Raw genomic sequence first — 24,178 nt, forward strand, 5'->3', positions numbered from 1 at the left:
TTTTAAAACGTCATTACCAGTACTAAGCAACAAAACACACTTACTCTTTTAAATTTTAAGTATATTTAAATATATATTTCAAGTAACATTTAAAATGCAAGAGTAATCACTACAAAACTAGATGGCATAACAAATGCAAAGCTTCATGCAGGTACACTTAAGGCACTCAGTGACAGCAGGGTGAATGCCCTAGTTAACAGAAAACATCTGTAAGTTCAATCTCTTTAGTGTCACCTGTGATTAAATCACAATAAAACTGGTTCAGGTAAAAGCCTATAACTGAATTGTACTAAGTAAATGCATTCTACAAAATAATTTCAATTCATATTTTATCTACTGAAGACTAAGGAGAAGAACTACCACACTCCCTTCTTACTTAGGAAACTGCTATTGCAAAATTGTATTGTAGATGTCCACATTTTCTACATTTCTATGAATGAAAATAAGTGGGATTAGACATGTATTTAGTATGGTGTCTCACATGTCCTGCTTCTCAAAGAACACCTATTTTTCTCTATGCCAGAGAGAACAGTTTCGGAGGTCTATTGCAATCACAGAAGAAACAAACATTACTTTTAAGACTTTTCTTTTTCCTCCTATTGTGGTTTCTATAAAAGCAACATTGCTTCTTCATGACAAATTCACTACCTCCAATGATGTACTGAAATTATAGATTGCAAATATTTGTTACCAGTATTGATCTGAAGGATACATTTAGACTAAACTAAATAAAAATATAAATTTCAAATCTAGTAATAAATAATGATGATAAAACAAGCAACTGAGAAGGCAGCATAACTACCAGTCTCAGCCTCCACATTTCTTTTAGCACAGCATTTATTTCAGAAAGTCAGCTTTATTATGGGAAAAAAGTGCTAAAGTTTAAGCTGGAGAAATAATGAGTCTCTCATGATTTGAGAATGTACAGATGATAAATAACATTAATTATTACAACTTAGCACTGTAACAGTATTAATATATCTAAATGCAAAGTCACAGAAAGCAGTTATGAGAGTAGTCTAGCTCTCAGTCTCCCATTGAAAGCAAAACCACAGCCAACAGCTGTGGTTTGAACACAGAGGTTCTGCAGCCCTGCTGTAACCTGACAGACTGCAACAATAACGTCCTTGTGGAGCTTCTTGGAGTGTCTGGTCTGAACTACTGAACTGCAGTGTGAGGTTGATGGCCCTTCTTGCACTGCTTGGCAAGGGTACAAAGAATTTGGCTCTCACCTAAGCAAGCAATTACACATTGCTGATCACCACATACCGTTCCTTTTGCTCAATTAAATAAGCACAGTGCTCTCAGCCTCTCTGCCTACCTACCGTATCTGCTAACCCTAAATGCTATTTCAAAAGATATACCTAAGAACAGAAATTTGCCTTTTACTCCATGCTATTAAACACAAAAGTTTTGCCTGCAAGTAACAAGAATTTTTAGAAGTTACAGCATCAAGAAAGAGAAGGTGGCTAGGTTTGGTTTAAACAATGTTCAGCCTAAAGGGAGCTGCAGAGGAAAACCATCATAATCATTTTCCTTTAACGTGATCTGTTGATTGACATGGGATTCTGTACAAGTGCATAGCCAGCAAGGAGTGCTTCAGTAATGGATTCTGAAAAAATCTCATACAAGATGAAGGAACACTAAAATGGACTAGTGCGGATACAGTTCTAAGTATTTTTGTCACAAAAAGAAGTAATAGTATTCCAAAAGTACACAAAAACCTCCCTAGCACACTAAATTTCCATAAGAAAAAAATGTAAAATATTAGGGTCTTTAAAAGATTGTTAAGCTTACCACACACACACACAAAATTGTGAAGTGTTACACTTGTCACATGCTTCTAGCAACACGCAAAATCTCCTTTAAAATAAGGAGCATACTTTTTAAAATTTCACTCAGTACATTTTTATATGAAAACAAGCCCCAACTCCGCAATAAACCAAGTTGCAATTAAGTAATTTAGAATACTTTAACAGTATTTACTCTTTCAGAGTATGAAAAGAAAATCCATGGTTTTGCTGTATTCACCACAGTGTAAATAAAAGCATTACACTCACACTATTCAAAACTTGGCCATAATCTGCATCGGAAACAATGCTTCCCCTGTGGTTGGAACGACTGAAATAATCAGCAGTAGTTTCACTTTGATGAGAAAAATCAGAGAACTTCAAAAGATAAGGAGAAGGTGAAAGAGAACTGAAGATGACACCACTGAATGAACAAAAGTTTATTAAAAAACAAAAAAATCCTACCTTAAATCTCCATTATTGCACTAAAAACAATGAACATTTATTATTGATTCATCTTCCTCAATTAGAGTAATATAAAAAAACCATAAAACTAGACCAAAGGGTTTAGTATTAATTTAAGGTCAAACCCAAACTACAAAAATTATAAAAAAAGTTTTCAGATCATAAAAGACAGATTATATAAACTGCTAAAAAAAAAAATTTTCCCTACAAATGTTGTCTTTTTTCAAATCAACACAAATCCAACAGTGCTAGCTATAATCTGGGCTTCTTCTCATTGCTGAGTTTAAGACATCTTAGACTAGAAGGCAAAGTTACTCCCCAAAGATATATGTCAGACTAGCACCTAAAAAGTTGGGGAAAAATACTAGTACTACACGTTTCTTGTTAAAAAAGGCAAAATATATCTAAGCACAATTACATCTGCCATGGGAATTCAAGTGAAATACTCAACTGAGAAACATTATGCATGTAAAACACAGTATTAAATGGGAAGAGTAGGTTTATCATAACCTTATTGATAGCATTCTACTTCAAAAGGCAGAAAGTTAAAACTAGAATACAATCTTCACAGGGAAAGTGATTATAGGAAGAAAATGCTTCTATGAATAGTTTGAAAAGATATTGTCCGTATCCAATTCTCACCATTAAAAAAAAGTTCTTTATACTTGATGTATGTGATTAAAAGCTAGTAAGATGTCTAAAAGTTACATGTATAACTGGTGTACAAAAACCAGTTTACTGATGAACAACTGGCTCAGATTATGCTATTTTAGGACTACAGAATTTGTATTTGTTGTCACTGCTATGTTATGTTCTATTTCTCTGACAACAAAATTTCCAGCTATTTTTCAGCTACATCTATATTTAAACTAGTATCTTAATTTTCATTAAATGTAGCTAGCTAGGTAAATTTTGATAGCTGGAAATTTGGCTAAACTTTCCTATTAAACTTACATTTCACAAAGTAGAGAGATACTGGAGAGAATTCTTCTTATTTATTATGATTACAGCAAAAGAACAACTCGGGCTACAATCTATGACAGTATTGGTCAGTCATTCAAAGTCCACTTTGCTGTTGAGAGGTCCATATACCTAATAAACCTTGCTGTCCCTCCTTCTATACTTTTTGTAGTCCTAGTATCTTTCCCAATGGGGTCATCAAAACAGATAGATTTTAAGATGGAGAAGCATCATACAGTTTCTCACAAGCGTTTTCTACCTTTTACATCTCTCCTACTTACTCTTCTGATTTTCAGAGAGAACTAAGCTGACTTCAAATGCATTATCCAGAGTAAAACCAAAATACAAGACACAGAAACAGTAGGAAATTAATGTTAAATTATTCATAAGATTTTTACTCATCTGCTTTTCAGGATTATTTCATTAAACAAATGCTTTGAACTTTATTAAGCATTCACTAGTGTGACTGAATGTACCTTGGCATGACTGGTATAACATATACACAGTGAGATCTTATATACATATATTCCTATATATCAAAGTATATACTTTTAAGAGATTATCTCAGTGTTAATAAAATCTAAGGAGACAAGCAGCATTTTCACAATGAAAGAGACTATACATGTATGTCAATACTTGTTACATTTTAGAACTTCATAAAGCAACAGCAAAATTACCTTTTCCCTACACCCTCAAAAACTTTCTCTGATATCTCTTGTAGCTAAAAACATTCATTTCTGACAAATGTGGTTTTATTTGTTTAGTACATATAACAGTGTTAATATGTGAGAAATTTTAAAAAGGACTGAACATTTCAATTTAGCCCACACTAGAACACTGATAACTTGTTTTGTGTGGCGTGACAAATGAGCAGCTATATCAATGAAACTTAGACAATTGTTCTGTGGCAGAAGCAAAATAAATCTCTTTAAAATCACTCTGCAGCACAAAGAGCCAAGTTTAGAATGATACTTTTAATACAATACAGACCCAAACCCAATTTTTTCTCATTTTGGATACTCATCATAAAAATGAGCAAACTTCTTACTGCATGATATAACAGTTTCCATTAATCCTCTTTCCCAAAAGAAAGACTATTCCACATGTACTGTAGTGTGTTTCATGTGCTTGCCCCATCTATGACATAGGGTGGTAACCCCAACAATGTGCTATACTTCAGTTACTAGTTGTTTATTACAAACATTAAAAAGATATTTAGAAAACCAAATTCCTTCTACAGTTTACTGTGTTACTGCTAAAAATTTACATCTTGCTAAAAATCACATCTCTGACAAATCAAAACTTCTTATGCCAAATGGAAAAATCAAATCTGTGTGTTGGTCAGTGAAACGATCCCAAGTGGACAAACTCGTAACTGCTGATGTGTTAATACCAAAGCATTCATCAAATCGTGCATAGGAATGCTCACCACAGGACTACTTCGGACTGAGCTTGCTCTTGAAGAATAACTGCATTCAGATGGCTAAAGAAAAGTTATGAAGGACACTTTCACAACTTTCATAGATTTTTGTCTGCAGAAAACAAAGATAACGAAAGAAACAACCAGAGGCCTATTATACTAAGAGTGCAAGAACTATTTGAGTTATGTCATCCATCACCACACAACGAGGCCTCAGAAAGAAGGAATGAAGTACCATGTATACCCAGTCTCAGCCATTATCATGCCACACTCATACACTGTAATTCCTATGCACAGTCACATATTCTCTTATCCTATCTATGCATTTCCAGTTAGTAGCATACTTTTTGTAGAAAAAAAAAAATTTAAGATTCTCAGCAGCATTTTTTATTGCTTTGAGGCATGTCTATTTCCATGTGTCACTAAGAATTCCCTTAAAAAATAGCCAAATACTTTAAAAAAATCAAATCTTAACTAGCTGCATTATTAAATTAAACATTTAAATTTCAATTTGGTTTTAACTGCTTGGAAGCCTGCAGAAGTTTTAACACACCCTGGGAACTGAAGCTATGCAGTACATTTAGTGATTTTATTTTACAGTCACTCATGCACATTCTCCTGAAAGAGTTAAGTTTAAAGGTGCAAGGCTGAAATCTATGCAGCGAATAATAAAAGCAGCTCTGAGCAAGGCAACTTAAAAACAAAAAAAAATTACCATTTCATGCTGCTTTGCCCCTCCCTATGAAGACACCTCCAGCAGAAATTAGAATTATATTTGTATCAGAGCTATAGCTATAGCAGTCTTTATTGTACTGTTCTCTCACAGAATCTTCTAACATTTTCTTGAGAGCATATGCAAAGCCAAAAAACGTAAATCATTCATTTGCAATCCAACTGCAAAAGAAGATCTCACTAACTAATTAAAAATACTACATAATATTTGATGGTTTTTTAACATAGGTTTAGCGTGTCTCTAAATGGCAGTGTAAGATAGATTTGAACTACTATATGCAGCAAAAGGCATGAAGTTTCAGACATTCATGCCAGTTTTTAAAGATAACTTTTTGCAGAGCTGCACTAGCCTTTCTTATGGCACTACTAGCTACTCTTGATTTTGTAAAGATGCAGATTAGGTTTTTGTGCTATTGCATTTTTTCAAGTTTATTAAATTTAAATATAGCATCCTATTTAAAAGTATTCAAGGTCTATTTACCGCAAACTTCAATAATCTCCTGATTTCCATCCAAATGCTTAACTTTTTAAAATACTGGTTTGGTATTATACATGCAGTTGTTATTTAGTATGCTTGAAATAACTTATTCTAACCCCAGTGCTCTTCAGTATCATTGTTGCATTCACCAACTTTAAGCTTGCCTGTAGAAAGAGCAGTAAAACAGCAACTACTAAAATACTTTAAAGAGGCAATTTAACAACATTAAGAAAACGAAACTGAATGCCTCCACAAAATTATACACAGAAAATGCAATATAAAAATATTTTAAAATGCACATGTAATACTGTCAAACCTCATGGCCATACAATACAAATTTAAGGCAACCGTGCATATGGTGCTTACAAAACAAACTGATACTTCTTATCAAACCAGTGTTTAAAGGAGACACCTATGAAGAAAAGTGTAATTTTGTATTTATACTGGGCCACTCAAACATCTAAAGATAAGTAAGACATTGTTTTACATTGTACTAACCCTGTAGCTCCTAGCTGGTGCCATTGGATCACTGTATAGAGAAGATGACTATAATGTGAAGAACAGAACAAGTCAGAAATACTTTTTCTGCATACACACATTTTTAAATTTATGTTCTATATTCCACTAAAGTCCTAAAGATTTAAATATTAAATTTTAATCTATCTATAGTAGACAGAAACTGTCAGGAAGGGTGGGAGAGCCTCCAAGAAAACCTCTTTGAAATAAATTTTAACATTATCAAACCAGTCTAGTATTTTTTCAAGTAGATTTGTGGAAGAGAGTGAAGAAATCAAGTAATTATCAAATAACATGTCAGTTTTCTCTAGCTAGTTATTTAAACCTGGCCATGACCACAGCTGCAGGCACTGGAAGATATTACTCATCTCATGATATATCAGTATTTTATAATTTATATTAAGATGGAAAAAAGTACTGCAATGGTGTTAAACACTTAAGAGTTTTTGGTTGTTTTTAAAAGACAGGAATTTGAAACAGCAACTGTCACAGCTTCTGGTTGTTTTCTGTATATCACACAGAATCATGAAACAGAAGTTATTTTAAATTTAAAACCTCACATGCAGAACAGAGTAATCAGCATGCCACACAATGATTTTATAAAACACAACCCTTACAAGCAAAAAATACAACTGTTACCGCTTTTCACTGTAATAATTGCAAGTGTCATAGAGATAAGTTAGTGTCACATGGCATAAGTAAACAAAACCACATATACATATTTTATGTAAATAATTAAATTTATAAAGAAAGAGGAGACAGACCCAAACATGGTAGGAAGGAACTGGTTTACTATATCCAAGGTTGCTATAATTTCTTTGATCATAGTAAATTCCACTCTGAGGGGCGAGGAAGGAAAGAAGAGAGAAAACAAAGGTTGCATCTGTAGATCTTGCAAACAGAAGTTTTATCTTAACATTACCCAAGCATTCCCAAGCTTAGACCTTGTGCAGAATGCTGTAAAGTTTTCCCTAATGTTGACCCCAAATCCATTTAGCTTTCTTATACAAGTAAATAATAAAAGCCTCAAAACTACTATGTACTTTGTATATCAGCATTAACTGTATTTCTAATGCCATGCTCAAACAGAATAGTACATAATTTTGGTATTTTTCCTCCATAATAAAATAAAAATTCCAAAAGCTTAAGAAGTGCAGCAAGAAATACATGAAAAACATAACTGAAAAGACTTGCTAATAATTAGTACAATTATTTACTTAATCTTTTTTACATTAGATACCATTATGAATCAAAGCATTTTGGGGAGAGAAAAGGACAGAAATCCCTAATAATTGAATTGGGGCTGGATACTAGCATAGCCTGTACCCTACCACTATTCTTTACATCAAGTACACATACTGAAAGTCTAGCAATTATATTTTGGCTTATTTCTGTTGGGTTTTGACTCTCTACAAAAATTGCATATATATGCACATGTAAGGCAAAAACTCATGCACACATACAAAAAAGAAAAACCAGACTGATAAAAACATGGCAAAAAGTAGTGCCTGCAGAATAAAGCACTTCTTATCTTAATAAGCAACAGAAAGCAGAAATACTCATATTGTTCATTTGTTTAGGAACTAAGGGAACAGGAAAATACCCCTTCAAGAGCACATGGAGAAATGCTCTAATACAATAATAAGTAAATACAAAATTACTTCAGCCTAGTCTCAACACAAGCATCCACTGCTGTTTTGACCCCTCCCCCAACTCCTAATGCAGTTGCTAATTCATCCGTACTGAAAACTGTCTGAAAAATTACATCCAAAATATTTCATTTATTGACACTATATTCACATGTTAAACACCAAACTTTCTGGAATAGTTTTTGCACAATCAAAATAATCCTCATGCCTTTTTCAGTAAATCACTGGATTAACATCAAGGTCTATGGCAAATTCAATCTGCTGTACATCTACATTTAAAATGTTTCTAACTATCTGATAGAGGACAAGTGGGAGTAATAGAACATGTATCTCCATCCCAACTGAATAAACTTTAATCCAGAGAATTGCCACCTTTAAATAGTTCCAAGAGCCTTTTCCAGGCCTCCAAAAAACAAGATTTGCATTCAGCTGATTCCATTGATGGTATTGCAGTGATACAAAAACAGTTTCACACACAAATTGGAGGTCAGAATCTGATCAATATGAGGGGGTTTTTTTCCCTAAAAACATTTATGAAAATGTCAGGAAGCTAACAAATTTTATCCATGATGTTACATACTTAGTATATTTATAAGGAATATTATACTAGAAAACTATCCAATAAACCTTTATGGGAATAAAGAGCTTTCTCCTTTGAACTTTGAGATTAACTGTAAGCATGACTCTAAAAATGAAATTTAGAGAACTAATACCACTATATAACAGCATCTTCAATCTTAAAATATAAAGAAGACAGACATAAGGATTTAAGGGTTTTATCACCTAAAGCAGAAATAACACAGAAAATTCTAACTACCTAATTGGAAAAACAGTGTGAAAGCCACACTTCTATCACTGTGTTAAAAAAAAACTGGCAATTGAAACTATAATCACCTCTATCCTCATTAATATAGGCTTGGCTTAAAGCTAGTGCTCACATCTCACAGAAGAATTTAAATCAATAAACAAACTAAAAAAGCTTAACAATACAGACAAATTTAAGCACTATATTGTGCTTGCCTATCTGCTAGCTAATTCAGATAACACTGCTATTTAAACAAATACAGCTTTTTAAGCCACTTAAATATTCCTTTTGGTGGTACTTGTTGCTTGCCTCTTCTTAAGAAACACAGATTTTATGTGGCATAATACCACTGAGAATGTGATGCCATCTACTATCACTTCATAAAAATATGACAGGCGTCTTTTAAGTAAAGATATACAAACTAGCTGCTTATTCTCTGGACTGAAATAACTTTCCATTAGATTACGTTAAAGTTTCTATGTGGTAATGTAGAATACAAATAGATGCATACACACTTTTTCCACCAAGGATGTCTTCCAAGTCTAATCTGTATGAGACTTCACTACAAAGTTTAGAAATAACAATACTAGAAAGTGCTTGCTGTAAGACAGGTGTCTTTTCTCTCTGAAAAAAATTACACATGCAGGCTACAGAAAGTGTTAGAACTGTATAACTATTCTACATCTGAACATATGAGAGTACAAATTTATATACTTTTTAAAGTATATAAAGAATTTAAAGTCACTAGTTAGTATCATCACACCTTAGAAATAATGCACAAAAACAGTCTTCCCGCAAAGAGATGCAAAGTATTAACATACAGGGACCAAATATCTTGCAGTTCTATCCTTAGTGTTGTCATACTAAAGTAAAAGAAAATTAAATTAAGTGAAAGTCACAATGTTAAAAAAAAATTAAATTGCTTTTATTTCAAAGACTGACTAAAAAGACTTACAAAAAAATTACAAGAAAACATATTCTACTAATAATGAAAATTTAAACATGAAGGAATATGCATTTATCCAGATCTGAACTGCTTTCTGAGGCTGGACCACTTAATAAAAATTAATCTTTTTCCCCAACAGCATCCCATTTTATGAAAACTGAGATAATTTTGGACAGCACTACACTATGTGAACTATTTCATGTGATTTTAGTAATAGAATTTTAAATAGTTAAACCAAGTCTTATATGGTAGATTTCACTAAACTGAGACAACATTTACAAGGTTATGTAACAAAGGGCTCATCTCCACACAGGTAAAGGACTCAAAGGGAACATCTGCTCCATTGCTGAGCTGTGCAATTCACCATGATGCAATGACCTTCCATGGCACCTTACAGGCTCAGGAAGGTCATTGCCTATGGGGTACAGGGAATGAAAGACTTCACAGGAGGAAAGGGAAATAGTATTTTGTGATCAGGGAGGAATTAAAAGGAATAGAGGAATTAAGTGTTTTCAGGAGGAGCAAATGTGTGAAAAAGAAGGAACAGTGTGATGAAAGGGCCAGCTATGTGTAAAGAGAATGGGAATCTACCAGAGTTGGCAACTCTTAAGAATACAAATAAAAACAGCTTCCTAATAATAGTTTAGCAAGTGTCTCATGTTTCTTGCCACTCATTAACAGCAAAATTTGTTAAGTTTATGTTTCTTTTTTTCAACTTAGAAAACTTGAATTTTCACATCAGGCTTGTTTTTTTCCAATTCATTAAAAAATTTAACAGGTATTTTGACTGTAGGTAATGTGCAATACAATATACAATTTAATATCAACCTAAGCCAACAGAAAAAAAAAAACCCTGACAGTAGTTTAAAAATATGACCTTATATAGTGGTAGCATGCTGGAGTATTGCCCAGTATAATTTCCAAAATGAGGAGTAATGAGAGGATTTGAAGAAAAAATATTTTTGTCTATTGTTACATCTGAAAATTTCTTCTAGACATCAGATTAACACCAGAAATTCCCCAGATTTCGATTTTATATTTGTTTATAAGTTAATAGCCAAGATTTAGTAATTAGTTATACTGTATTAATATTATCTCAATAGTTCCAATACATCCAGTATTACCAATATATTAAATGATATTTTAATATTGTAGATGTAACTTATAGCCTATGGTCCTTTTTGTGTTACTAAAAGTATTACCTACAGGACCCATAAGTCATTGGATCAGTTTTAATCAACTTAACTATTTATTTTTTCAAAACAATTTCTGTCTCTAATTACTACCTCCAATAAGCAACCTTGCTATCAGAGAATGAAGACAGATCACTCAGACACTTATCATCCCGACACTTAAACTGTTAATAGTTTAAAAAGTATAACAGTCTACTAAAAAACGTTTAACTTGCCTAAACTAGGAATACCACAAATATACAGAAATACCCATTACTGAAAAGGCAAAATTTCTGTATTTCAGCCTTGTCTGTTGTTCTAAAATCACAACATAAAAGAGAAAAATGTCTCCTGTTTTAACTTTTAATAACATCTTCGTACCTGTCAAGACTGATGGACAACCTTTTCCATTTCATTACTTCTCTACATGTGATTTTAGTAATAGAATTTTAACTATTCTATTAGTTAGGGGACATTGGGAGAGAGCAACTGAAGAGATTAATTCCCTTCACACCTGTAAGTGTTCTTTCTTTCAGCTCTCACATTTGCTATCACAAAGTACTTGATTACATCCATCATTGCAGCAATCCCATTAATACCGTGCTCTATAAGCATGCTTTCACCCAACTACTGCTTTGGTAAGTAGACATAGAAAATGTTACCATGTGAACACAACACATTAAGTAAAAAGCGTGCTCATTCCAAGTAACACACCACAAGAGCTCTCCTTTTGGAGGTACTTGCTCGGCTCCTGTGAGATGCACTGACATCTGAGGAACTCTTGAGAATGAAATTATAAAAATACATTAAGATATGAAATAAATTTTTAAATTTAATTTTATTACTCTTCACTGAATGACAGAAAATAACCAAGGCAGTCCAAGAAATTCTAAGTAAGCCCCCCAAAAATGAGCTTAGTTATCTGCCCAATTCAAGCCCTCTTGTTTAGACAATAGCCAATTACTTAATCTCCCTCTTAGCATATTTGCTATGTCAGCCAAGACAAGAGCAGATCTGAGCAAATCTATATCAGCTCACAAGTTTCTAAGAGTTGCACATAGCGTATTTTACATGTTTTCTTGATAAAGCATTTATTGTTCAAAATTATTTGGTAAAAATACCTGTGTGGCAAATTGCAGAAATATTTAGCACTATAACTTGCACAACATTACATAAAATTCAGTTAATCAGAAAATACATTTAATTGCAAAAACCTCTTAGCAAGTGACAATCACCTTTTTTTAAAGTCACACAAAGAAACAGCTCATTCCAACTTCCAAAATACATAAAATCAACCTTTTATTTTAGTAATTTGTCCCTTTCCTGGCCTGTATACCCAGATCAATGACCAGCTGATTTCTATGTAGATCCAAGAGGAGGAAAATGTTACCATAATCTCAAAAAAACTGTTCTTTAGCAATATATATATATGGCCTAAAGATGACATAAAAGAGTCTATACAAAAAATATTTCTGTTAGCAGTCTTCAGGATACTTTACATCATTTGGCTAAATATTTTGCCATTAATGAATAATATATTCCCACCTTCTCCAAGAAAGAGAATCCTGCATCATACCAAACTCTTCTTCAAATTGTATCTTAAGGTACTGATACCTTTTCTTTCACAAATACTACAGACACACAGTAATACTCAAAGTGCAAGAAAAAACTAGAAGATTGAAACATAAAAATACATAAAATACATTGAAACATAAAAAGGTAGTTACCTTTTTAACACTGATGGACATAAACTACCAGATGAACTTAAACATTATATGTGACTTAAAATTACTAAAACTGCAAATAGTTATGAGACTTGAAGTGTCATCCTCTCCATTAGAAAAAGGAACCAGAACCCAAACCCTTTTTTCCTTTGGTTTGGTTTCTGAAGGCTGTGATCAAAAAGAAAAAGTATATAGTTTGAACACAAACCAAATGTGAATGTCGACTGGACTGGTGAGAGTATCTGGCTCTCTCTGCATCTTCCTGAGAAAGAAGAAATGCAGAGTTATTCTATAAGGAAGGAATAAAAACCCTGACACAATACCAGGAAGCCAAAGTGAGCAACATGCTTTTAGCACTTTTAATGCTATGTGTCATTTTGAATAATCCATGGTGGCAAGTAAACTCATTCAAGTTAGAAGAACTCATTTCACCTGATTTGGGTAAGTATGCCAAGATATCACATTAGGTAATGTAAGTAAGGTGGTTAATATAATTAATAATTAGTGTTCAGTAGTCAGTTAGTCTTTCTTATGATTAATATATTAATGCAGAAAAAAACCACAAAACTATTTAAATTAAGAAATAAAAGTAAAAATAGAGAGCTTTACAAAATTTCAAGTACACTATTAAGAAATGTACCCTATAATTACCACATTCAGATTTTAAGTACTTTACAAAGTTATTTGAGGCCTAAGAGAAATTATTATTCTCAGTTGCCTCATATATATTTTGCATTTTTTTTCTCTATTAGAGAAACAAAGCTTAAGCAAATTGACCATTTTTAAGTTCTACAGCTAGTTTTGCTATACAGTGACAGTGAAAATAATAAACCAAACTCAAAATCTGAGTGATGACAACTAGCTAAGGCACCTTAATAGCTTTTTTTCTGTTTAAGGATGAGAGAACGTTCATTTTGCTTCACACAAGAGAATATGTGAAAGAAGCAAGACAAAAACCACAACTAATTTAAAATCAAAACATATTTCACATGCCATAAGCATTTCAAATTGTTACAGTATGAAAACATGTTAAGAATATCCTTAATTTTAAAACTATCCCATTTGGAGGCTACAACAGGGTTCGAAAAGTAGGAATTGCTCCTTAACTTACCTATTTCCTACAGTTTTCAATATATTGAACTATTCTGAAGATTGTAAGCCAGTTATTTATAGAATTAAAGGCTTTGTCTCCAGATCATAGATGTGTATCTAAAGACTAGATTTCTTCTTGCTTATGGTCACATAGTTATCATCTGCATTTTCACTGGATACATTAATTTGTTTAAAACTATTTTACAACTATTCAGTATTCAATAGGCCTATTTAAAACTCTGCCAGAGAATTGCCATGGGGGAAGCGTAGGTTCTTTTCATAATGATATTTTAGTCTTCCTCTCTATACTGTTTGTTTTGAGTTTTAAAACGAATGCTCAAGCTATTTAACTTTTTAACACAACACAGTTAGATCATTGCCAATTTTAAATACTCTTTGTATCTCTGGACAAGTATATCTTAGTAACATCTGCAGCAGGCAAGAAGAAAGTTTGCTACTTATATAAGATTCCTCTTAATTGCTGGGTAACAAGTCTCTTCCTGACATTCCATCAGAAAATAAAAAGCCTGTCTTAAACATTCAGCATATTCAGGTCAAAGGATTATGCACTACACTACATATTGCAAACAGATAGGTGCTGCTGGTATCTCAAGCTTGATTTCTAAAAAGTTCAAGTTAGAATTATGCACGTTATCCAATACAGAGGTTACATCTCTCAACCCAGGAAAGGAGTGCACATCTGTTTAGAAATCTACTGCAGCAGATGTGCCTCTTAGGACTGCAAAAGGAAGGAGGCATTCAGCTGAGTGACATTAATTTTGAGTGAGATTCCTCATAAATACTGTATTTTAAAAACCCTTGATCTCAAGCAAAAAAAAACTTTCAAAGGTACATTCCACCAAGAAATACAGAAACTATGCTGATCTTGAGAACATGAGAACTAATGTATACACAAATATCAGATAGGCAAAGAGACAATAATGAGTGAATACAACTTTGCAAATAAAATTCTAATGACAGTCTTAGGATTTTTCTACAGATATTAACTGCCATTGTAGTTTTAACTATTTTAAATGATGGCTAGTCTCAGCATGTATTACTTAAATCTTGGTGATTCAAAAAATTCCCACAGTGAACACTTTCCTAAAAACCAGAAAAACCCCTGACATCTCCCATATACCCTTTTAAGAAGCACATGAATTTTGTGAAAGGAACCCTCTAAAGAAACTTTGCAATTAAGTCAGTCTTACTCCAGTGCTAGGTAAAATCATGGAAAATCCTATTCTGGGAGGTACTAAAAAACACCTGGGGGAAACTCAGTCATTGGTCACAGCCATGATGGCTTCATGAGGGGAAACTCCTGCTTGTCGAACCTCATTTTGTTATACAACAGAGTAATCCATTTAAGTGACCCAGGAGAGATGGTAGATTGTATCTTTTTTGACTTCAGCAAAGCTTTTGATACTTTCTCTCACAGGATCCTTCAAGACAAAGTGGCCTGCACATAGCTGAATAACCATGTTATGTGATGAATGAGCAACTGGCTCACAGGTTGGGTACAAAGGGTTGTAGTGAATGGAGTGACAACAAACTGGCATCAGGTCACTGGTAGGGCTCCACAGGCTCATCTTAGGCCCAGGTCTCCTTATAAATGACTTGGATGCAGAACTCAAGGAATAGTAAGTTTGCCGATGACACCAAATTGGGAGGAGCTTGAGGGCAGGGAGGTCCCACAGCAAGACCTCAACAAATCAGAGAGATGGGCCACCACCAACCATAGTGTCTTGGTTTGAAACACAGGTGCCTACCAAGGAAGATAGGAATCTCCTATCTTCCACACTTCTCTTGTGTGAAGCAAAATGGAAAATGTGACCCCCTTCCCTCCAAATTATTATAACTTTGACATTACAGGGCTGTCAGGCAAAGATATGGGAAAAAGAATAACAGTTCTTTACTAGTGTGTGTGCATATATATATATATATATATATATACACACAAACATATATATATACATATACACACATTAAAGGAGGTAAACAAACACCAACAACAGTGGGAGCAACAACAGAACCAGTAACGGCCTTCTCCCGGCTGTGGCACTTTCCCCTTTGGTGCAGTTACAGTCACAGCCAGCAGGGGCGCTGTTGGCTCCCGGCAGGGCAGGTGCGATGAGTCCCCCAGAGCTGCAGGGGGTGCTGTGGGGTGAACCCAGCTGCCTCTCTCCAGGTGGGTAATGGTGGCACAGCCAGCGGAGAGATAGAAAGGGGCTGCCTTTACAAACTCATAGGAGGCAGCTGGTCCTCATGCCCCTCTGGATGATAAAACAGATGGCAGTAGGAACCTTGAAGCAGTAGGCTGGAAGGCAAGCATACCTGGGGCGGTAAAAAGCGTAGCAAAACTCCAGAGCCATGCCAGGAGCTGCAGGGTATCCCAGCCGGGAGGCAGGGGCAGGGAATATCGGGTTAAAGTGTAGTAAAAAACCAGAAGCAGCAGCAGAAAACAGCAGCACTGGCCAGCAGCAGATGGCTTTCTGCAAGCACCCAAGAGACACTCCCTCCAGAAGGGGGAGAGGGTCAGGGTCCCGGGTTTTCCCCTGCAGCACTCGAGTAGATGATGAGGGTCCCTTCCAGTGAGATTAGATATTGAAAAGGTCCCGGTTCAACAGCTGCTCTTACTAGCAAAGGCTCACCTGTGGTAAGGAAAAGCAGTGCACAACATAACTCTGCACTGGCAGCCCAACTGTCTATACTCCAAGAGTGAGAGAGGGCAAGGGACAAGCCCAGCCCCTCACCCACCAGCCAAACTCTCGTATTATCTCTGCTCTTCACAAAAGAAAGCACCCCAGCTAAGACACTGCAGCCAGCTGCACCCCTTCCCCCCATCTTGGACACATCCTTAGTTTCTCTCAAGTATCCATTGTTCTGGTCTCTTAGGCAACAAATGGGAGAGAAATTCCCTAAGAAAAAAAAAATTGAACAAATCCTAACCTCCAACACATACAAAGTTTAACAAGGGCAATTGCTGGATTCTGCACTTGGGATAGGTCAACCCAGGACGTACAGACAGACTAGGGAACAAGACACTGGAGAGCAGCACCACGGGGACTGATGGCAAGTTGAATATGAGTCAGCAGTGCCCGCACAGACAGGAGGGCCTCCTATTGTGTCCTGAGTACATCAGGCACCGCATCACCAGCTGAGCAAGGGAAGGGATTGTCCCACTCTGCTCTGCTGCAGCCTCGAGTCCTGTGTGCAGTTTTGGGTGCACAACATAAGATACAAAACTATTAGAGAACCCCCCCAAAAAGGGCAACCAAGATAGTGAAGGGGCTTAAGGGGAAGCTGAACAAGGAGCAGCTGAGGTCACCCTGTCTGTTCAGCCTGGAGGAGACTGAGAGGAGTCCTCATTGCAGTACTGAGCACTCTCACAAGGGGAAGTAGAGAAGCAGGGACTGACCTCTTCTGTGGTGACCAGTGACAGCTCCCAAGGGAACAGTCAGTCAGGGGAGGGTTGGACTATGTACATATATAATTGAACTGCATACATATATAGTTTATATGTGTGTATATGTACTTTTTTATACATAATTAGACACTTTGAAATAACACACAGCAAACCATTAGTAAATTGCTTCCTTCAAAATCCTGTGTTAGTTCTCTGAGTGGCCAAAACATGCACAACAGATGATTTTAGCCTACCATCCATTTCTGGATATGAGCCCATTTTCTATCATATAAATGCTGAGAAAACTACAGGATGGAAAAAGAAAACCAAACAAAAAGTTTCAAATATAAATTAGAGTCACCACACAAGACTGGATTCCTGAATTGAAAACTCAGAAAGATCTACATTAATTACCATGTAATCATCAAAATAATAGCAGACATCTATAATTCAAAAACTCAAACTGTGGTACAATGAGAATCATATAAAATAGAGGTAAAAAATGTTCTGCATATTTCACTTATTGCACAGGAAAAAACCCCACAACCACTAAGTATGAGCCGTACATGAATTTGAGTGCAATCATGATAAATAATAAATTCTTAATGTTTTACATGTAAATTCTTAATGTTTTACGTGCAATGTCAAAACCTGAATTAAATGCAACAACTATGCAATAACCAGACTGCTGAAAACCTAGTTTCTAGGATTTTTTTTCTCAAGAAATGCAAACTTTTTCTAGGAGAAATGTGTGGAGCAACACACAACTGTATGTGTAAATATTACCCAATTTAAATTCTTTTCTTAAAAGAAATATCTTGACAACAGTTATTTACCGTGAATCCTTTTAGTATAATCCAATCCTAATGCTGAAAATACTTGCACGAAACTGAATTACACTAAAAGACAAAATCTTATGGAAATGCAAAAATAAAATACGAATTTTTGTAAAGGTCTGCAATAATCCCTGGTGAATTACACTACCTCTTTTTGCTGTCGCTCCAGCTCTCTCATACGTATATCTCTTGCTTCTGCTCGAGCTGCCCGTTTTGCTGCAAGTCTGGCTTCTGCCTACAAGGAGATGGAAAATAATTAAAGTTTAAAAAAAGTTTTTGAATAATGGTTTGAGTACTCAAATACACATTAAGATTTTAACATCACAATACGGAAGTAAACAACAATGAAATTTCAAAAATAATATGCACCTAAACTCTTCAAAGATAGCATTACTAGTCAAAAGAATTAGATGATCATTAAAAAAGTCACAGAATGGCTTGGGTGTGAAGAGATCATAAAGATCATCTACTTCCAATGCCCAGATCAGGTGCCATCAACTAAAGCAGGCTGCTCAGTGCTCCATCCAACCTGGTCTTGAACAGTTCCAGGGATGGGACATCCACAACTTCTCTGGCCAATCTGTTCCAGTGGCCAGGAACTCACCACTTCCCTAGTAAGAATTTCCTCCTAACATCTAATCTAAATTTACTCTCTTTAGTTTAAAACCACACATTCCCCTATGTCCTAATGCTATCTGCCTGTGTAAAAAAAACTTACTCTCCCTGTTTTTCATAAGCCTGTTTCAGGTAATGGAAGGTCACAGTGAGGTCTCCCCAAATACATCTCTTCTCCAGGCTGAACAACCCCAGCTCCCTCAGCCTGTCTTTATAGGTGAGGTGCTCCAGTCCTCTGAGCATCTTTGTTGCATCAACAACAACTTCTCCCAGTCTGGACTCGCATCTGAGATTGCCCTGACTGACATGCAGTATATTGTATTTGGACTTGTTGAACTTCAAGAGGTTCTCATGGGCCCAAATTTGTCCATGTGGCTCTGGATGGCATCCCATCCTTCAGTTGTGCCAACTGAACCACTGCTTCACAGATCTGCAAACTTGCTGAGGGCACACTCAATCCCACTAACAGTGTCATTGATAAAGGTATTAAACAGCCCTGGGAATATGAGGGAATAAATTCTGCCATATAGCTCAAGTTTGAAGAAAGCACAAGCTCGGTTTTTTCATGTTTGAATAGTGAGCTGACAAAAATTCTCTCAAATTCTTTAAATATTAAACCACTGAAGACAGGTTTTCCACCAAGGATTCCAGCTGTCTATGTAATGTTAATTAAAAGCCTTTTGAGAATCAGCAGCAGCTAAAATTTCTGAACTCCTAACAAACAACCAATTATAGAAGTTCTTAAAATGTAAAATCCAATAGATTTTTGCTTTTGATTAAGGATAGAGTTTTCCTTGCTTTTGCCACTGTCACAGCAAATGTTTATGTAAAGCACTGGAAGCCTATAAAGCTGTTTTACTGTGCTTCAGGAAAATGAAACAGGTATATAACTTGGGAGGTTAACTTCAAATTATGATTAGACTACAAGCTAAAAATATCAAATAATGACAAGATAGAAGGCTGACGCACTACAGCTTTATTACTCAAAACAGTTTGTCTTAACTCCAAGTGACTCATGAAGACTATTTTTTCTGAATTTTGCATATGCAGATAAAACAATCCGAGGCTGAGTCAACACTCCTGACTGCCATAATGCAATCTTTTTTCAAAGCAGCTTAAAGCTACTTTTCTTTCTACCTGATGATAACACCACAGTAAAGCAAGAAAATTGCCATGCAAGAGAAGTACTTCCATTTGTAGCCCATTATTGCTTTGTCTTATATAAACTGTCACACTGACAGGTATGGAGCACAGAAAGAAAAAGGACTCAAAAAGCTGCTAAGTTTGGGTTTAGCTTTGTCTATACAATTGCAGATACATGCATGTGGCCTTCATGCTCTGGCAAGGTTTTACTGTTAAGTTACAAATTTAATACAAAGATAATACTGTTAAGATACAAAGTTAATTGGTTTACTGATTCATGTTAAAAATCAATTCACATTTCACCACTCTCCCCTAGACGTACACCCAGAGACCTAACTTTAAATGCCGACAGTAAAAGGGAAGCTCCATTTCTTATCATTTACTAAACTCTTGATAAAATACAAGAGAATTTACAAATATTTGTCATAAAATGGGTGGCAGAAATTGAAGACAAAGAAAATCTTATCTTTTTAGATTTTTTTTAAGAAATGGCTTAATATTACATTAATTTTTAACCTGAGCAACCAGATTCCTGTAAAAAGCCCACAATCTCAAAAAAGACAAAAACCTTGGCAAATTAACTCAAAGGACAGCTCTCAGGCTTCCTTCACTATACTTCAGAGCAAGAGACAAGTTGCAGTACCATTAGAAAGGCCATGATACCAAATAATTCCTAATTCTCAGCAGATCTGTTAGAGCACAGGCTTCATTCTCTTGACAAAGCAGTCACACAAGTCTTCATAGCTACATTATTGAAATTCAAAATTAACAATAATAGAGAAACAACCATAATTCAAAAGGACACAGTTTTCTTCCTGGGTGCTGCTATTCCCTCTGTTGCCTTACTGAAAAAGCCCATGAAAGTTGTGAAACAAATCACCACCAACAAATCCTTAACAAAAAATTTCATCTGCTCCATTGAAATAAAGTCTTTAAATACCTGCTAAGGAAAATGTAGAGCCACAATAGCTGGACTATAGGAGCAGAACGGAAATACTAGACTACTCGTTTGGGTTTTTGTTTTTTTTTTTAATAAACCAGCAAAAGTAGAGGGAGTCATGTTATCATGCTTTTCAATTGAACTACTATTTGACTTCAGAGAGCATACCAAATACATCCCTATTTGTTGCTCATTGCAGCTTGGGAGCCAATACAGATTGCTTTCTACAGCCTGCATTAAACAAAGTCCAGTCTTAGAAAAGGATAGACTGTCCACTACAGCCTTGATTTCAGTTTCACTGGTCATTATTCTCTATACAGTCTTTAGACCAGACACACATTAATAAAATATGATAAATATCCATTGTAATATTATCTAATTGAAGCACTGCTTATTATAAACTGATATAACATACCACGTTTCTATTTTTCTGAAGTAAAAATTCAACTGTGTATTGTCCAAGATCTAGCAACTCTGACACTATTTCAGAAGCTTCCTAAGGGAACTTTCAACTGATAAAAAGAAATGGGATAGCTGAATTTTCTTGAAGAAATAAGATATGAGGTATTTAAACCTGGTGCACTTACACTAGTGGCTTAAATGGAAAGAATGTTACAAAATCTGGAGGGAAAACAAAAATTAGGAAAAGATACAATAATTCAGCATGGAATTTATTCAGAGAATTGATCACAAAAGGACATTGAAGACTACAGAAGCAATCTTTGTAACAAAAGAAATTGGGTAGGAAAACCAAAAAGGAAAAAGTCCTTGAGAATTTACTTGGATAACAAAAAAGGACTAATTAATAAATTATTAATTTATAACTAAATCTCTAAATTTTCTTTTGTATATGAACACACTCATACTATTCATATTTATCTTCTACTCAGGGACAAATTTGTGTTTTTAAAGCAATCCTGTATTTTTTTGGGTATTAGCTCTGGTCTAAGTAACAAAACAAAGCAATCTGTTCACCACTGAGTTCTGGAATTCCTCATTTCAAAACAGATACCTAAAACTATTACTTGAACAAAAAAAACCCCAGTGTTTCCTTGTAACCGCATAAAAAGCATTTCATTCTAGAAGATTATTATCCTGGCTGTTTTCAAGCAGTTAAGCAGTACCTTACAGCACTATTCACTTTGATTGGTTTATTTTATTGCATATATTTAGTAAATACAGAGGTAGCAAGACAATGTTCTTCTTCCAGGAGGAGACAGTTTCCTGATTTTCACCTAAAACCCAGTTATTATAAGCTATTTATAGTCATTTAGAAAACCATCTCTACTTCTTCAATTTTTTCATATTTGTTTTTAAATACGTATTCTACCACAATCTTTGGAAAACTTAGCTCAACTTTCAAAGATAGCATGTAGCTCTTCAGTTATATCAAAAATATTTTTGGCAAGAAAGGAAGAAGAAAAGAAAGACAAGACTTTAACTTGGAATGTCTTTGTAAAGATTGAGTCTGGAGTCGCTCCTTTCTGATGTATTTTTCTTAGTCTCTTCATAGTAACAACCATGTTTTTTCCCAGGTAAGCAGTATAAAATTAACACAGAATTTATATGGTAGAGGCTTCCCTCCATGTTGAGCAAGGAGAAGCATAATATATATCTCCATTAGTGTAGATAGGCATCTTTTTCCTTCCCTTGCCTGCAAGAAGGAATTCACTAGAAAGCAACAGTATTTTATTTTTAATTTTTATATTCTGGAGAAGGTAATTCTTTAATTAGCTCAGATTCAGCATAAAAGTTTCATAAGGTTAAAATATAGGCTATCTTAAAATGTTATTCACCTCTGAAAAAATTTGAATTATTTTGTCATCATGGGCCGATGTATACATATTACATAGAACTCATATCTCTCTCTGCCAAGGGATATGCAGTCCTGCAGTTTCCAACGCAGGAAGGCCGGTTAAGGAGCATTTTACTTCCTCCACCGGATGGCAGCAGTAAAGGAACTGACTGCCCCTGCTGCGGGACCCGCTGCTCCCTGTCTGCCACGGGTCCGTGGAACGGCACTAGGACACCCTGCCAGCTCTGCTCAGCATCAGGGTGAGCATGTTAAAAATGTTCACTGTAATTCTTAAAAGACAACTACGTAGAGCAACTTAATTTCACCTTTTCTCATCATGGATGATCTGTAAGGTCCCTTTCAATTCGAACTTTTAGCTTAACTATGATTCCTTCTGCTGCTCAATTTTTCTGTATTCTGATTCCCATGCTTTTTGCCCTTATCTCCATACCATCTCATGAAATCAAGGCAACATCATCACTTATGTGCCAAAAGTATTTCTTATGGCTCCTCAGAAATCTCTTTTCCACTTCTCATTTCTCTGCCCCAGTCGCCTACAAACAACAAAATCTTAGGTTTTTAACATGACTTAAAGTTTTAAGAGTCTTTGTTTTTGATGTCTCATTCTTTTTCCATTTATTGTACAGATTCACATATATATTATAAAATCTCTAGAATATCTTATATCCTGTAAAATATCCTTAACTACTTTTAAAAACAAAAGCAAACAAGGCTTTGAATTAATACTAAGGTAGAAACAGCCAATTGAAAAATATTTAGTGACCTCTTACCAAAACAAAATTAAAAAATCACCTAGCATCTACAAAGACAATATCCATGAGGATGGAATTCTTTGGGACTTTGCTTGCTTTCTTAACAGAAGCTGAACAGACATGAAGAGAAAAGCATGTACAAAACTTTAAATAGATTCATATGAAAAAGACTGTTGTTAACTGTTTCTAAATTCATGATATAGCCCTCAAACATTTAAAAATATTCAACTCAGCTTTTTCTATCATGGCAATTCAGCAACATTACATCTCTATCAAAGTAAGAACAACTGCACTCTACTCACAGTTGAGCTACTACAAAGTCAATTTCAAATCAAAATTAATCTTTATTCTCTACCATGAGAAAACACCTTAAGAGTTTTCCACGCTCTTGCTATATAGTGAAAATAGTCATGAGAATAATTCCTGAGAAAAATCCCGCCAAACCAAAACACAGAGACAACATTCTACAAGGCAGAAACCCAGTGAACACTGTTGCAATGTTGCTTGTCCACAACCTCTAGTTCTCTGTCACCTAGTTACACAGCCCTGAAGAATCGAAGAGCTGTTGATGGTAACACTCAAAAAAAGGTTATGAATGGTAAATCCTGATTGTGCCTTCAAACTCCTGCTTAGCAGGTTGAGGACAGTGAGATGATATGTGTCAGACTCTTATCACTCTCTGCCACGATATTCACTGTATCTGAGCATGAACCACAGGCAATGCAAGAACACAGAAGTGACTGTGAAACCTCTGTTCTCACATAATCAAACTGGTTTTGGAAAAAGAGGTCTCATGTAATCCTAAAAGATGGTGATGACAGGTTACTGCTAAATATTTAAAATGAACAATTTGTCTGAAAATACAGACAAGTGAAGCAGTGATGCAAAACTCAGCCAATGATATTCCGTCCGCAAAAGAAT

At 35.1% G+C, this 24,178-nt stretch overlaps 1 protein-coding gene across 6 annotated transcripts in view; it reads right to left on the minus strand.

Moving 5' to 3' along the window:
• Positions 1-24,178, minus strand: part of LRRFIP2 (LRR binding FLII interacting protein 2) — a 55,571-nt gene that overhangs the window by 19,467 nt on the left and 11,926 nt on the right. For all 6 annotated transcript variants that reach the window (XM_036397370.2, XM_036397389.2, XM_036397429.2 and 3 more), the window contains exon 3: positions 18,140-18,226. In XM_036397370.2, the coding sequence (XP_036253263.1) occupies positions 18,140-18,226 (87 nt within the window). The remainder of the gene's footprint in view (positions 1-18,139; positions 18,227-24,178) is intronic.

This window comes from Molothrus ater, chromosome 1 (genome assembly GCF_012460135.2).
Source record: "Molothrus ater isolate BHLD 08-10-18 breed brown headed cowbird chromosome 1, BPBGC_Mater_1.1, whole genome shotgun sequence".
In the NCBI taxonomy this organism is placed as follows: domain Eukaryota; kingdom Metazoa; phylum Chordata; class Aves; order Passeriformes; family Icteridae; genus Molothrus; species Molothrus ater.